Raw genomic sequence first — 17,326 nt, 5'->3', positions numbered from 1 at the left:
GGGAAGTCAAGACTGCAGTGAGTTGAGACTGGGTCACTGCACCCCAGCCTGGGTGACAGAGGGAGACCGTCTCAAAAAGAATAATTTCTCAGGGCATGGTGGCTCATACCTGTTATCTCAGCACTTTGGGAGGCTGAGGCAGGAAGATCGCTTGAGCCCAGAAGTTCGAGACCAGCTTGGGCAATATAGTGAGACCTTATCTCTATTAAAATAATTTCTAAAAAAAAAAAAAAAAAAATTTAGCTTGAACTCTACCAAATTTACTAGAAAACAAAGTATCTAAATGATTGAATAAGAAAGAAAATACTGCCACTCTTGTCAAATCACTATGCCCTTCTACCCTCTCCTTAAAGATGAATGAAAAAACAGTGACAAGACAGTCTTTCTTACCATAGAAATGACTACTTATATAGCTGCTCCTCAGAAGATTCTCTAAGTATAGGAGTAAAAGTAACAAATCTAGAGTTTGGAGGCATGAGTTCTCACTAAACAGCTTTATTTCTTTGGGCCTTAGCTTACTGATATGTAACGGACGGGTGTTGGGCAGGCAGTAGAGAGAGTTGTAAACAGATTTTTAAATTTTAATTCAATAAATGTTGGTAACTTATATTCTAGGCATTATACTTGGATCTAGTATATAAAAGATGAAAAGACATGGTCTGCTCCTTCAAGAAGGTAACAGTCTGTTAGAATGACAGACTAACAAACAACCACAATAATATAAGCATTATAATAGAAGCACATACAAAGAGAAGTGGAAGGCTAGAAATAACACCTAAATCTGTTTGAGGAAATCAGGGAAACCTTTACAAGGAAGTGGCATTTGAGCTAAAACTTGAAAGATAAATAAGAATTTTGCCAAGAGACAAGAAGGGAGAATGTACTATGCCAGTTAGAAAGGCAAATGCACAGAGATTTGATAGTTTTTCAAAAAGAATGGCATGTTTACGAAGCTATAATACCTCAGTGGTGCTAGAAGATAAATGGAAAAGGTGAAAAGGTATGAAGCCAAGTATCTATCTAGGCCAAATCATGAAGTTGGTATGACATAAACACTGTTTTTATGGCAATAGATGATAATCTGACGAAGACGATAACTTAAAATTTATGTGGTACACAGATCACCCTTGCAGTACAGTAGAAAATGAAATTAGTGGGGAATAAGCCAAGAGACCAATCAAGTGACTACTGCAATAGTATACCTAAAGCTAGTGAAAGGCTACAAAAGGACAATGATTATGTGGACAAAAATGGGGAATGTTCAGGAGAAAGAATAGGCAGGACTTCAAGTATGAATGTTGGCGGGGGCGGGGGGGATTACAGCTAAAGTGTATTCAGATTGTGCTAAGTATTTTTGGCAATACTTCATTTAATCATTATAATATCCCTAATAGGAATGGAAAGCAGTCCAATTTGCTAAAAGGTAATTTGCCAACGAATCAGTTTACTATATTTACCAAATATTTGTTTTAGAGAATATTCATCCTGAATATATTTAATAAATGTATTCTTTTTTTTTTTTTTTTTGAGACACGATCTTGCTCTACCACCCAGGCTGGAGTGCAGTGGTGCAGCAACCTCGACCTCTTGGGCTCAAGTGATCCTCCCACCTCTCAACCAAGCAGCCTCGCGGTCCCACAGGGTTTCAGCATGTTGCCTAGGCTGGTCTCAAACTCCTGGGCTCAAGCAATCCTCCCACCTCTGCCTCCCAAAGTGCTGGGATTACAGGTGTGAACCATCGTGCCTGGCCAATGAATGTATTCTTGGTACACTTTTTTAATGAGTTCACTTTTGATGAAATGATTTAGAACCTAAGGTAAGTATACTTTTACCCCTGTTTTATTGAAGAGAAAACTGAGGTTCATAGAAACTGAAGTTCACAGTTAGCAGAGGCAGAATCAGCTCTATAGAGCTAGAACTTTTTTTTTTTTTTTTTTGAGACAGGGTCTCGCTCTGTTGCCCAGGTTGCAGTACAGTGGCAACTCTATGACTCCACTAACTCAGTCATAGATGTAACATGTTTGTCTTATATTAACTTTATTACTCTTTTGAGCTCTTGCACCTCATAGGTCCACCAGAATCCTATGCTCATGAGGCTCTGGGCTCACTGCAGCCTTGACCTCCCGAAGCTCAAGCTATCCTTCCACCTCAGCCCCCAAGCAGCTGGGACTACAGGCATGCACCATCGCACCCGGCTAATTTTTGTATTTCTTGTAGAGATGGATTTTCGCCATGTTGCCCAGCCTGGTCTCGAACTCCTGGGCTCAGGCAATCCTCCCGCACTGGCCTCCCAAAGTGCTGTGATTACAGAGTTGAGCCACTGTGCCTGGCCCTGACAATGTTAATATTCTTAAATGAAGAACTATACCTTAAAAAAAATAGATATAATGAAACTAAATTCCAAATCCAATGTAATAAGAGTAGCATATCTTATTATGACAACTTTCTTAGTTTTTCCTGGGGGCTACCTGATGAAGATAATGAAGGTAAGATGGTTCTCTTTGCTTTTCTGTGGTGCTCTGCTCTTTTCTTTTTTTTTTAAACTATCAGAAATTGCCATCTATCTGGAGTCAACTACCATTTATACGTGACAGATAGAACCCACTAACCACCTTTAAATTGTTATCTCAAATATTTGTTTCATCATCAATGTAGGTGGTATTATTTGTCTGACAATACAAAAAAAGTCATCTTAATTCTGCTTTCCAGGATATGAGAATTTGAAATCTTTTTTAACTCAACTCTGTAGTGCTCATGGTTCATAGCTGTACACAGTGGAGGCCACTCTACGAGTTCAGTGGAGAGCGGCAACTCCTCTTTGGGGACATTTAGAAATACATGGGGAATTTTTTATTGTTACAGTGGCATGTAGTGCACGGGGGCCAGGGATGTTAAATGTCCTGCACAATGAAAAACTGTTTCGCCAAAAAAGCCAGAAGCCCCACTTGAGAAACCTAAGAGCTCAGAGCCATCAGCTTCATGAACATGCGACAAGTATAGTCACATAAGGCCCAGTGCTTGGTTTAATGCTCTGCAGTCACTGTCTTGAAAATTGTAATACTTTTATGTTTGACTATTTGTTTTGTCAAGTCCAGTGGTATAGCAGAGCATAATATGCAAGCAGAGGTATGTATCCTTTCTTCCTTGCCGTTCTATTTGCATACAGTCTCCATGATGCCTCATGACAAAGGATTCTGGTGGACCTATGAGGTGCAGGAACTCAAGAGAGTAACAAAGTTAATACAAAACAAGCATGTAACATCTATGACTGAGTTAGTGGAGGCACAGACAGTTCCAAGAGGCTATACTTTTCATTCAAATCAGAATTTGCTTCAGGTGCAGAAAGAAGGCAACAGCATCTTTAAGAAACACAAGTGATTACATCACATCCTTCCTTACTCATGTGTTACTTACCACTATTAGCCAACCATTTACACAAAAAAATGATGACAAAGAATGAAAGGGAAAGTAGGGCAACTCAGCACTCCCTTTCCTTTCATCCTTCCTTACTCATCAGTAAGCAGAAGATGGAGAATGTTGGTAGAATGTGTGCATATCAAGAGGAAAATAAAAATAGTTTAGTTTTGTGCAGAGTTTACACTGCTCTGATAGCACAAAATACATATGCATTTACAAGCTATGAATTGTATAATTTTGGTAATTCCACATAAAATTGAAATGCTCTTATATTTTCATTTCAAAATGGCATTACATAATATAAAGATGAATGGTAAAATTCATCCTAAGAATTAAAAAATTTAATTTTTCTTCTCGTAGAATGACATTAAAAAGCAAATTTAAAAACACTATGACAAGTGGAGAGAGCGACGACAGAACAAAGAAAAAGCTTTATATTTTAATACAGATAATAGCACATTTTCCCCTGTGTTGGAACAAGAGGCCTTAAGTTTTCATTTTGCTCTGGGCTCCACAAATTATGTAGCTGGCTGTGACTGGGCTGGTTGAAGCAAAAAGGGATTAAAAGATACTATTTAGTTCACAGATCTCTCAGAGGGCCAGAGAACCAGACTTGGATAAACAAAGCTAGAAACATCATCCAAGAAAAACCAAACCACAAAGAACACCCATCCCACATCACAAAGCTATTCTAGTGGAAACCCATCCCAGCACTGCCTGCAAGACAGCACCTATGACTCTAGAACAGATGCCACAACTCCTCCCTACCTACCCAGAGGAACCAGATACCTCCTTCATGGTATTTGTCAGAAGATACTTATCTCCCTGAGTGTAGCTGAAGCATCACGTTGCTTGCTCTCACATCCATGTCCTGAATGGGTACGTACATCTGATTGCTGGAAACTAGGTCATATACTGAAGCCAGCTTCTGATTGTCAGCATCCTTTCCAACTAACTCCACATTTACTGAAGTCACTCTGGTAGGGGACATATTTGTACCACGTAGTCCCAACTTGTTGGGAGGTTGAGGTGGGAGGAGCCTAGCAGTTCAAGACCAGCCTGGGCAACATCGTGAGACCCTGTTCCTCAAAAAGAAAGCAAACAGAATTGGCCAATGCTACAAATTAGGGCCTTCCCTCTTCTCCAGCCATTGTTAAACATTTACTGATCACACCATTGATCTCACACCAGCAATCTAGCTGCAAAGGAGTCTGAGAACTGTAGTTTGTTTTCCAGCTTTTAAAGTACAGAAAAGTAAGGAAGAAGGGGGTTGGATGAATACAGAATAAGCCATCTTATAGTATCTGCCACAAAAGTATGGTAGCTACTACTGTCTGTTCTAGATTATAAACTGCTAACAGGCATATGTCAACAGATGTTGAACAGTATTGGTAAAGGAGACTTGGTAGGCTTTTACTAAAGGCAGACGTGGTAAGTACACGCCAGTGAACTAGAAGAGATGATTAAATGTTAATTGATATGATTAAAATACATTTTTAGAATGCTAGACTATAAACTTCATAAAGGAAGGGACCATGTCTGTTTTGTTTCTCACCATATCTCAAATCTCCTGGCAAGAAATAGCCACTTAAAAAAAAAAAAGCACAGTCAGGTGTGGTGGCTCACACCTGTAATCCCAGCACTTTGGGAGGCCAAAGTGGGCGGATCGCGAGGTCAGGAGTTCGAGACCAGCCTGGCCAACATGGTGAAACCCCATCTCTACTAATAATACAAAAATTATCCAGGCGTGGTGGCACATGCCTGTAGTCCCAGCTCCTCAGGAGGCTGAGGCAGGAGAATTACTTGAACCCGGGAGGTGGAGGCTGCAGCAAGCCAAGATTGCGCCACTGGACTCCAGCCGGGGTGACAGAGTGAGACTCTGTCTCAAAAAACAAACAAAAAAAAAGCATTAAGGATATTAAGTATGGAGTTCAATTTTTGCATTTCTCATACTGTATGTAGATAAGGCAATTCCAAGTGATTTTACTGTTTCTCAATGAATCAGACTTCCGGATATGAACATTTTACTATATTTTCACATACATTATCTCATTTGAGCCTTATAACATCCCTGAGAAGTTAAAACAGGAATTACTATCCATTTCACAGATGAGGAAATAAATTCCAAAAAATAAGTGATCAGTTAGCTAAATGATGGTTTAAAATTCACATTCTCTGACTCAAAATTCCAGAACTCTTTCTTACTTCAGGAAGAATATATATATAAAACACATTTGATAGTGGTTAATTAGGGGGCTATTGTCAGGTTTTCAATTTGAGCATCAACTTAAAACTAAATTACATGCAATGAACACAACATTCCTAATTTCATGCTGCAAATGTTTTTCTTCAAGAGTGAACATTCTTGGAGTTCTAGAAGGATTTGACTTGTGGTTACAACTGCCTTTTCTTAAAGTAAATAATGTTGATTCAAGAGGTAAGGGGAAAGAAACCCTCTTCTAGAAATTAGCAAATCTGTTAATTTGATGCTTTTACCATTTTCTAGTTAGGAATATTATAATTTAAAAGTTATGGATACACTGATTATAATATAGTACAACGATTCTCAATTTTATTTTGCTTAAGAATCACGGGGTGGCAAGTGGTGTTGCTAACAATACAGATTCCCAGGCCCCATCCCCCAAAACATAATTCAGTAAGAGCCAAAATATCAATATTTAAAGAATTCTAGGTGTCATGGAACACTGAGAATCACTGATACCGTGTATCTGACATTCGGCGTGTACAAAATACTTATTTTATCAAAAATACATTTTAGCATGGTAGTCATATTCTAAAATCACTTCTATAGCCTTCCAAAATTTCAAATCAAGAGATTTTGCCTCTTAAAAATATTAGCTAATTTCCAGCATATTAGTAGAAATCTTGCCACCTATGTTTATAATCATGCTCTGAGGTTAAAAACTACAAGCTAATTTTACTGTAGTAATCAGTCTCAAATCCCTCGGAGCGTAAGTTCTTATTATAGCATTTATATGTTAGGGAATTTATAGACAGCTTCTTACCAGTGAGCTGTCTCTTTGAGCCTTTTGATTTTCCTATTTGAAAATCCACAACGGTTCAAACGAGTAGCTCTCACACCACTTCAAATACGTGGCAACCTGGTAACCATTAAAATGCACCTGTATAACACATAAATGGAAAAGAACGATCTCTACTTGGATGGGTTAGAAATGTGTCAAGGGTCCTAATTCGGGGGCATATTTCGAACTTGAACCCACGTTTTCTGCCTCCTACAGCTTACATCTTTTTGTTGAGAAGAAACCCTTCAGGATTAGTTTTTAAGAGAAACCTTCCCGTTTTACATATGTAGAAACTGAGCCCAAAGAAACAAAATTATTTGTCCAAGGTCAGGCCCAATATCAGTGGCCAAGTCAGAAAGAACCCCGTTTCCAATTTAATAGCCAAGCCAGCTGCATGTTACTACTCTTTAAAACAAAAATTCCTTAACTGCATCGCTTCACCCCCTCTCGATTTTTGAATAAAGTTGTTTATTCAAAACGGCCCTTCCCCACGGTGGTGCTTTTATGCCTTCGGGTAGTAAAACCTTCCATATCGTGTTAGTGAAAAACACGAGGAGGCCACGTCTAACGCGGTGACTTTCACGGGCCTTTTTCTTTGGCCAAAATTTTCTCGGAAAGACTGTTAATCCTACATTCCGCTGGGGGAGGAGCGACGAGGGAGGAGGGAGGTCACCGGCAGCTGACAAGTCCTTACATGTACTTGCGCGTGCCCGGGACGCAGCCTGCGGGGCCGAGGAAACCAACGAAAGATGTATTAGGGCGAGAGGGAAGGAAGGGGGCGGGAGAAAAACATGGTAGTGGGAAATCCCTGTGCACTGGATCTGCCAACCCCTCGCAAAGCTGAGAAGAGCCGTGCGTGAATAAATCTCATTAAATGGCCCGGCGCAGACACTGCAGCAGCAGAGAGGAGGAAGTACGGCAGCTCGCGCGGCACGTTCGGGAAGAGGAAACGCCAGGGCGGCCCTTTTATAGGCCGAGGCCCGCGCCCGCGCGCCCCCACCCTTCACACCGCCCCCGGGCCACGCGCGGAGCCGTGGCGTTACCTGAGAAGGGCCGGCTGCGTCCGCACCCGGCCCCGCCCGTTCCACCGCCCGCCCTTCCCTCCCGCGAGGCCGCAGCGGCACGAGATCTGCGCCTCGCCTCCCTCCTCCCGCGGGCAGATTTTCTTACCTTGTGAAAAACCCTCTCAGCGGCTGCCCCCGCCTCCTCTGCTGGATGTGAAATGGCGGTCGGCGAGGCAAGTGTGAGCACCGCAGCTCCGGCCAATCCCGCATAGCCGCCAAAACGGCCCCGAACACTGGCGCCCCCCTCCCGCAAGCCCCTCGGAGCCCATCCATGAGATCGGTGCTCCGCCGCCCCTTCCGCTGCCCCTCACCCAGGTGACCGTACCCGCCAGCCGAGTCATCGATCCCGCGCGGGCCCTGCCGGCCGCTGGCCGCCTCCCTCGCCGCGTGTCCGGGGGAGGGGGAGAAAGTACTTTCTCGGCCCCCGCCCTCCGTGTCCCGCCCGGGCGCCAGCCCGCTCGCTCCTTTTCCCGCCGAGCCCCCTCCCCCGCACTACTCGCAGCCCTCCCTTCGCCACACACACCCCCCTCTCCCCTCCCCCCAGTGGTTGCGTCCGTGACATCATCATCATGGCAACAAGAGCTGCAGCCTGGGACCGAGGAGCCCGTGTGATTCCCGGCGGCGGCGGCAGTGGCGGCAGCACCAGCACCGACGAAAGCTCGAGGGCTTCTCTCCTGCGGCCCCTTGCCGGGTGCTCCTGAGGAGGCGGCGGCAGCAGCGCCTACACCGCCCCGCCCGCCGCTGCTCCTCGAGGTGTCTCCGTGTGAGGGGAGGGGGCCTTGCCGAGAAGGGGAGGGGGCGCCGCCGCCGCCGCTGCGGAGGGAGCCGCCGCCGCTGCTGCTGCCGCTGCCGGGTCACCAGTGAAGGGAGGCAGTGGTGGCGGCGGCGAACATGTTTTCAGTAAGGATAGTGACTGCAGACTACTACATGGCCAGCCCGCTACAGGGGCTGGATACCTGCCAATCCCCCCTCACCCAGGCCCCTGTCAAGAAGGTGCCGGTGGTGCGAGTCTTTGGAGCGACCCCGGCAGGTAAGCGGAAGCCGGGCGCGGGGCGGGAGCGGGAGTCGGCGGGGCGCCGGGGCCGCCCTCCCCGCCGCGCACACGCGCGCACGCCGCCGGCGCCGGCCGTCTCCGTGGATCGCTGCCGCGTCTTCCCTCCCTTCCGCCCTCCGCCTTTTCTCTCGTGCGTGACAAGAGGCGCAAAAATGTGGGTCCGCGCGAGCGCTGCGCGGCGTCCCCACCCCCGGGCAGGGAGGTGGCGAGCGCCGCGTGTTTACACTGCGTGTGGCGGCCGGGAACGGCAGCCGCACTCCAGGGCGCGGGCCGAGGGAGCGAAAGCCGCGAGCGCCCAGGACAGCGGGCCAGGTGGCCGCGCCATGTCCATCGGTGGACGGGTTCGTAGGGCCCGCTCTGAGGTCGGTCGCTAGTGGGACATCCCTTGGGTCCCCCAAGTGCCGCTTTCTGGAAACGGAGAAGTGTCAGCCTTGTTGTCAGTCGCTCCCCATGGCCTCTTCTCACCCTCGCTCTCCTCTGCCCGTTCCGGAGATGCAGTGGGCCGGAGAGAGTGGCGCCTGGGGACAGATAATCTTTCTCACTGGGGTGACCGTGTGGCTCTGCTGTGAGTGCAGGTCGTGACTCCTTAGAGTTTAGTGCCTGAGCGTCTGGGGACAGGGCAGCATCCTCAGGTGCAGTGCTTTCAGGAAATGTGCATCCATGGAAGTAGGAAATGCGTGTTTATGTTGCCCAACGTAAAACATCACACTTAATGGGGTGAATTTATTAGGAACCACAGCCAGACTCAGCAGCACAGACATTTTGAAATGCTCCTAGGCTGGGCTGTAGGATTGCATTTTAAGTACAGGTGTATATATTTTTAAACACAACTATGTTGAAGAAGGGGTGGGAAGGGGAGACAGCCGTGACAGAAGGTACGTTCTCAAAAACTCTTGGGGCTTGTGATAATATAAAAAAGATAGAGGCCCAATTTACTAGGTGTTTTAAAATGGTTTTGCTTTTTTGCATGCTTTGAACTGCTTCCATGAAATAATGGAGTTCTAGGAAATAATTCATCTTAGGAAAGGATGCTCTTCCCTCTAGCTATGAATTGCCCTATGGGATTTTAGATAGCATTTCCCACTTGATGCTGCTTGCCCTCATCACCATTCCATCTTACTACTACAGTCAGTTTCTGTGGACTACCAAGATAATAGCGCTTTCCCAAACAAGCACTCATTCTAAGCAGTTATCTTTTAATGTGAATCTCTTTGTTAAAATGTCAATGTCGTGAGATTTGGTAGCATATTCCTTTTTAAACTAGTAAATATGATTTTGATATGAACCTTGAAAGATGGGGAATTTAAGTGCTTTTAACGTGTTGAAAGTGTAACACTTGAAACTTCGGAGGCTGGGAAATCGAGGCGATTAAGTGTTCTATAAGATAGGTTTGCTGCCCTTTTAAATATAGTGGTGCTGTCTTTGTTTCCAATTGTGATTTCAGTGTAATGCACTGTTCTCACTTCAGATGCAGAGGAAGGATAAAATAGTGAAGTTGATATGGCCCTGTTCAGCCAGATTTCCGAATCATAAAGTGACATGCTAATAGGATATACTGTGACATTTCTGTGTATTACAGCTTGTATGGTTTGAGTTATTTTTCCACACATAATTTTTTCTCCTCCACACAAAGTCATTAAATATGTTTCCCTGAGAGATAGTCAAGCTTTGTTTTATAGGAAAGTTTCGTTTGTGGAAATAAATGAGTTTCACTGTAAGCTAATGTAATTCTATTACGCAAGAAAATGTTCCTTAAAAAATAAATAATATGATATACTTTTGTTTTTCTGAATATTTTTTAAAAGACACACTAACTATTTCCTATTTCATCCTTCATGGACATCCCACAATAGATTACCAGCGCCTTAAAAAAAAAACAAAAATGAAAAAACGAAAGACTAAAAACCCCCACTAGGGGTTTTTTTTTTGGGTATATACTTTGAAAGTTATATTTTAAATGAATTAAAAAGTAACACTTTTTATATATACATTGAAAGACAAAACTTGATACAGAGAAAGTCAAATTTTAAATTAAGGATTACCAAATTGAATTTGCCATATAGTTCACAGTTTCCAACAAAATATTTGTTTCAACAAGAAAAAATTTGAAGTCATTGGCATACATTTAGAGTTTACACTTTTCATAAACCAAGCCACCATTTTTATTAGCACGTCAGAAACTCCCAGTGAGATTAATACTAATTAAACATAATCAAAAACTGCAGAATTATCTGCTTTTGAATTATCTCCCCAAGGAAAACTAGTCCAATAAAGTAAAACTTGAAAATTATTAATATAAAAGAGAGGCCAGTCTGACTTGGTAAAACTCTGAATGCTAGAATTTTTAATGAAGACAGATGTACTTGAAAGTAAAGATGTAAACATAATGCAAAGATACAAACATAGTTTATATTATATCCTTATAGTTTATATCTTTACTAACAAGTAAAATAAGATAATAAAAATGTGTAACACATGATGAACCTATGCTACATAAAATACCATAAACATACTTTCTTCATATACAAGAATTACTTTGGGAGGTCCTTAATGCTTTACTTTGGTTTGGAGAGAAAATGTTTTAAAATTGAGTTTGCCTTACAAATGAGATCCTGAAAAATAGCAACCAAAGATATTTTTTCTCAAATGAAGTGGCCATTTCAAAATTATATTACAAATTCTGAACTGATTGGATTAATACCCTTTTACTAGTTTAGTTTTTCTATTATTGCATGAAAAGCATTTTTCTGCTTTAGAAAACAGTCCAGTTGACTTTTGATTGTTCTGTGTTTTGAGGACGTATCTTGAGTAATTTAAGAAATATAGTGTTTTGGGTTTAAAAACTCCCATGTCTTAAGTTGGTGAAATTTGAAAAGGTATTTTTAAAAAGAGGGATATTCAGGGCCGGGTGCTGTGGCTCATGCCTCTAATCCCAACACTTTGGAAGGCAGAGGCAGGAGGATCACTTGAACCCAGGAGTTGGAGACCAGCCTGGGCGACATAGTCTCTACAAAACAAACAAACAAACAAACAAAATTGGCTGGGCGTGGTGGTGTGCACCTGTAGTACTAGCTATTTGGGAAGCTGAGACAGGAGAATCGCTTCAGCCCAGAAGGTTGAGGCTGCAGTGAGCCAAGATCACGCCACTGCACTCCAGCCTGGGCAACAGAGCAAGACCCTGTCTTTAAAAAAAAAAAAAGTGGGCTATTCAGATTTGAATGGTAAATCCTGACTTATTTAATCCCTTGCCAACTGAGGATATTATTCCTAAGGGAATCACTTAAAGTTTCTTCATCTGAGTTATGGAATTTTTTAAAAAACAAAAACTTCCTCTCTATTTTTTTAACTAGTTTTTAAAATGTCTTGAACATTATTTTGACATAATCAAATTGAGCAGTATCATTTGTAGAATAAGTTGTTAATTTTTTCTTTTATAACATTTTGGTAACTTGTTTTAATGGAGTGAAGAAAGGTTGTGAATAAAGTATAGGACAATGTTTTTTCATTTAGATTTGAATATAGGTGTGACCACTCAGAGAATTCACCACAAATAAAATCATCAGGCTTCATTTAAGGATTTGACTTAGGTAGACTTGGGAAGCTGTCCATTTTCCACATCTCTACTCATGCTTAGTTGCTTGATGTAACTCACTTCATGCTGAGTTTAGACAGCTCTCACAGTTTCCTCAGCACCAGGTTAAACAGAACTATCCTTTCAAAGAGCTTCCCTGCTGAGATGCAGAGTAGGAGTAAATAGAAGAGTGTGAGATGTCCACAAAGCAAGTAATTAAACAAAGTAGGCCAGACAAACTATAGAGGGAGCTGCTTATCTTCAAGATTACTCTAAGGAACTCTGCCACTTCCTCTGGCTTAGTGAATATTTTGGTAGATTGTTCTAGATGCTGTTAGCCATGAAATCAAGCTTTTCAACATAAGAAATTGATAATTCTGAAATGCTATATGAGTTTATGTAGATGCTTATCCAAATTATAAATATATTCTCATTGTTTATAAAGTTAAATATAAGAAACTACCAGAATAACCTTTTTTTTTTTTTTTTTGGTAAATTTGAGTTAAATTTGCAATAAGAATAATTTTGAACATTAGCGTGTATCAACAACTCAGGTTCAAAAGTTTCTCTAATAGAATCTGTTTTGTTCATAGTCTGTTTTTTACTAAGCTATTTAAAAATATTTTAAGATCATGTAACACCTATTTGATTACAATTATTGGAGAGATTTTCAGGAACACTATGGAGATGTAATGACTCATCACAAACAAATTGGTCATTTTTTTTAAAGTAGGTATTTGAAGCCCTGAGTAGCAAGTTGTTTTAGCTTTAAGTGCCTTAAGAACAGCTTCCCCCTCCAAAAGCTCACAATGTAGTAGAGATGATGGGCATGTAAACGTAAGTCAAATGCAGTGTGACTGGACTATAGAAATGTGTATAAGACAAAGCAAGGATTCAGTGGGAGACATGTTCTATATCCAGGCAAAAAGGGGAGTCAGGGAAGACTTCATGAAGGAAATATGGATTAGTCATGTTAAAGGAATTTTTAAGGAACTTAAAATTTCAGATAGAGGAACAGCTACAAGGTAATTGACAGATGAAGACAACTGCTCTTTGCAGGGCAGGTTGACAATGTGTATTTGAATCCTTGAAATGTTCTTTTTTGACCCAATAATTCTAGTTTTAGGGATTTTAATCTATGAGCATAAATCTTTTGGCAAATCTGGTTGTCTTTTGAATCCATCTACTTCTTTTCATAATCCATCACCACCCTAAACTACTAGCATTTTTGGTCAGGTTTACTACAGTAGCCTCCTAATCTTGGTTTATCCCACTCTACTTTGTCCCCTTCTGATCTGTTTCCTACACTGTAATCAGAGGGATCTTTTAAAAATGCAAACCTGATTACATCACCCTACTGTTTGATATGCTTCAGTAGCTTTCAATTGCATTCAGGATATGGACAAAACTCTGTGTCTTATATGGTGGCATCTGCCTGTCTTACAAGGTCTTGCATAGTCTGGCCCTTACCTTTCTGTCTAGTCATGACTTGAGCCATGTTCTTGATTTACTCTTTTTGTTCCAGCCTTATTGGCCTCATCTCAGTCCCTTGTTCTTGCCATGCTCCTTCCCACAGTGAGGGCTTTGTACCTGCCGTTGCCCCTGCCGAGAATGTTTTTACTTTTCTTTCACCTAAACTTCGATTTATCTTTCCTCAGGGAAGCCTTCCCTATCATAGACTCTCAAAGCACCATGAACTCTCCTCATAGCACTTGCTGTCATTGTAATTTTATGTGTGTTGGAGATTAACATCTGTTTTTCCAAATAGATTGTAACCTCCAGAAATCCTGATAATGTGTTTCTTTTTCCTCACCATTATAGAGTTAATGCTTACCACAGTGCTTGAAACTCATCTATTAATTCTTGCAACTCATTTGTTGCAAGGATTAATAAACAGATGATAATCATCACAGAGAACAACTCTAAATGTTCAACAATTGGCAAATGGTTGCATAAACTGGGTATATTCATTTGGGAGGATGTGTTTAAAACATGTTTTAAAAGTACGTGTAATAACATGGGAAAGTGCTGTCATTATATTATGTGAAAAAATTAGTTTACGAAATAGTCACTTATTAAAAGTGTGGAAAAAAATACACCAAAGTATCAAAGTTGGTTATCTCTGGAAGGTATGTTTTATATTTTCAGATTTTTTACAGAGAACATGTACTGATTTTATAATTTAAAAAAAATCCATATACAAAATTAGGGAAAAATTGGTTTTCTACATATGGTTCCAGAAATGTAGTAGAAGACATGAGATTCGTAATGGTCTCCAAAATATGTATCAGCCAAAATGCATGATTGCATGATGATCATATTGAACTTAATTATATAAATTCTATTTAGAAATTGCAAAATGATTCATATATTAAAGCAAGCCAGTAATTTCTGGTTTTATTATTCTTACTTGTATGTAAAGTGGTTTTAATTTTAAAATGTTTTGAAAAGTAACATGGTTTTGGCACATGACAGCACTAAAACAGAGTAAAGACTAGAATTAACTCAAATATATATGAGAACTTAATATAGGTTGAGCATCCCTTATCCAAAACTCCATAATCTGAAATCCTTCAAAATCTGAAATGTTTTGAACACCAACATGATGCCACAAGTAGAAAATTCCACACCTGACCTCGTGATGGGTCACAGTCAAAACTTTGTTTCAGGCTGGATGCAGTGGCTCATGTCTGTAATCCCAACACTTTGGGAGGCTAAGGTGGGAGGATTGCTTGACCCCAGGAGTTCAAGACCAGCCTGGGCAACATGGAAAGACTCTATCTCTACAAAAAAATACAAAAATTAGCCAGGCAGGGTGGTACACGTTTGTGGTTCCAGCTACTTGGGAGGCTGAGGCAGGAGGATCGCTTGAGCCCAGGAGGTGAAGGCTGCAGTGAGCAATGATTGTATGACTGCATTCCAGCCTGGGTGACAGCGCAAGTCCCTGTCTCAAAAACAACCAAAACAACTTTGTTTCATGTGTAACATTATTTAAAATTATATAAAATTACATTCAGGCTTGGTCCCATCCTCAGGATATCTCATGTATGTGCAAATATTCTAAAATCTGAAAAAATCTGAAACACTTCTGGTCCCAAGCATTTCAGATAAGGGATATTCAACTTGTATGTGAAAATGGATCCCACCTTCATTTATGAGTAGGGAAAAGAAGAATTGTTTAATAAACAGTGTTGGGATAGCCAGTTAGTCATCTGGAAAAATAATGTTGGCTTCCAGAGAGGAGTTAAAGATTTAAATATGAAACAAAGAAACAAAAAAGGTAGGGTAATTATTTTTTACATAATCCGGGATTGGTGAAGTCCTTTAATAGCATACTGGGTTGTTGGATTTTAGGACATAAAAATAAAATTCTGTATAGGGGAAAAAAATCAAACAAAGTTAAAAGAGAAACAGACTAGTAAAACTTATTTGTATACTTCACTAAGGGCTAAGTTCCTGTTAATACAAAGAACTAGAAAATAATCCAGTAGAAAAATTAGCAAAGAGAATTCATATGAAAAAATGTACAATTTTATTTATAATAAAGATGTAAATTAAAGCTACAACATACTTGTTGTCACCTATCAAATGAGCAAAGGTTATGTATAGTATAACTCGGGAAAGGTGAGAAGAGAAAATGGTCAGCCTCATACATTGCTGGTGGGATTATAAAGTATTCATACTCTATAGAAAGCAGTTTGAAAATGGTTTTCAAAAATTAAAATACAGATATATTTTGTTCTAGTAATTCCATTATAGGATTTTATTCTCTAGAAGATTTTGCATATATGTCAAATAAATATCTAAGAATATTTGTGGCAGCTTTATTTGTTATTGCAAAAGATTGGAAACAAGCTAAACATATCAGTAGGGAAGTGGGTGAATTATGGTGTATATATTCAACAGAATACTAGTCAGCCTTTAAAAACAATGAGAGAATACTATGTGTTCTGTGGTGCTATGTCTAAGATATGAGGAAAAAAAGCAAGAGGCATGACTGCATGTGCAGTTTGCTGCCATTCGTGTGGTTAAAATATGTATTTTATATGCTATATATGCCTATGTATTAGAATAAAATTCTTTATTATAATATATAAAATCCATATATATATATATATATATATATATATATATATATATGCAGATGTAGAACATAATGTGCATGGGAGGATACGGGAGAGTCTGATGACAGTAATTGCCTCCAGTGTGTAGAAGTGGTTGCCTAGAGGACAAAGATGGACTAACTTTTTAGGTATACTGTTTGGTAATTTTTCAGTGTTTTAAAATCATGTGCATGTAATACTATTCAAAGTTAATATTTTTAAGTTATGTTTTGCTTACAGGAATTGGTAAGAAGGAAAAAATAAAAGACCATAATAGTCGTTACAAACAAATGATCACTGCAATACTGTTTTTTAACTTTAGGTATTGTTAGAGATCTTCTAATTCAAAGTTTTCAGTTGATGTTACATGGCTCACAGAAGGGTAGTCCTAGTGGAATGGGGGCTGAAGGAAGGCGTTGGGGTTCCTGTGAACAGATAGCATGGTGAGTGACAACCAGCAGTTACTGCTCCTTTTGATATTTTAAGTGCATTAAATGAGGTGTGCCTTACTACTTGGAATCTACTTCAGCAGCCAGCCACAGTGTACAGCTGCCTCTTGTGGGAAAGGGATCATGGAATTGTTCCTGGAGTTTGTATTCACGGTGCCGAAGGAACATGCCACCTACAACAAGGTGCAACCCACTTACAATGAGAGGCCAAGGAAGCAGGGAGGGTGTCCCTGGTGGCCCAGCTCCAGGCCTGACTATCTGTATTCACCTGTATTGGATGCTGCTCACCACGTGCGTTTGATATGCTCTGCAAGGTGACTGCCTAATAGTGCATGTATGTTTGTCAGAAATAAAGCATGATTTTAATTTTGAAAAATTCTTGATGTGAAAAAGTTTGATTTTGAAATTCATATTAAAATTTTCTGCATTACATACGTCAAAAAATATCTACCGTAATACTTTACATTTTTTCTTCTGTAATTAGAAAATATGATAATTTTTTTTCACCAGGCACTGTGTAGATGCCTTCAAATGCCCTTCTGTTGTCCAGTGTGCTAAAATTTTTTTTGCTAACAAGTTTTGTTTGCAATGTTAAAAGGGTTGAGAAGCATCATTCCAGTCAAA

General features: G+C 40.6%; 1 protein-coding gene and 1 long non-coding RNA gene across 7 annotated transcripts in view; one reads left to right on the top strand and one right to left on the bottom strand.

Annotated features, from left to right (window-relative positions):
* The window catches only part of LOC115834447, a 97,462-nt gene extending 89,488 nt beyond the window's left edge, over positions 1-7,974 (bottom strand). Inside the window, exon 1 of the long non-coding RNA XR_004029336.1 lies at positions 7,632-7,974. This is a non-coding gene — a long non-coding RNA (uncharacterized LOC115834447). The remainder of the gene's footprint in view (positions 1-7,631) is intronic.
* REV3L (REV3 like, DNA directed polymerase zeta catalytic subunit) overlaps positions 5,300-17,326 on the top strand; it is a 194,940-nt gene continuing 182,913 nt past the window's right edge. For 3 of the 6 annotated variants that reach the window (XM_030809566.1, XM_030809568.1, XM_030809572.1), the window contains exons 1-2: positions 5,300-7,374; positions 8,070-8,555. In XM_030809566.1, the coding sequence (XP_030665426.1) occupies positions 8,417-8,555 (139 nt within the window). In that variant the 5' untranslated portion in view covers positions 5,300-7,374; positions 8,070-8,416. Of the gene's footprint in view, positions 7,375-8,069; positions 8,556-16,294; positions 17,017-17,326 lie in introns of those variants that run through there. The other 3 variants (XM_030809567.1, XM_030809571.1, XM_030809570.1) reach the window with 2 other exon arrangements.

The sequence above is a fragment of the Nomascus leucogenys genome, chromosome 3, assembly GCF_006542625.1.
Source record: "Nomascus leucogenys isolate Asia chromosome 3, Asia_NLE_v1, whole genome shotgun sequence".
NCBI lineage: Eukaryota > Metazoa > Chordata > Mammalia > Primates > Hylobatidae > Nomascus > Nomascus leucogenys.
The sequence above is the reverse complement of the archived record's forward strand: the minus strand, read 5'-3'. Positions and strand labels throughout refer to the sequence as shown.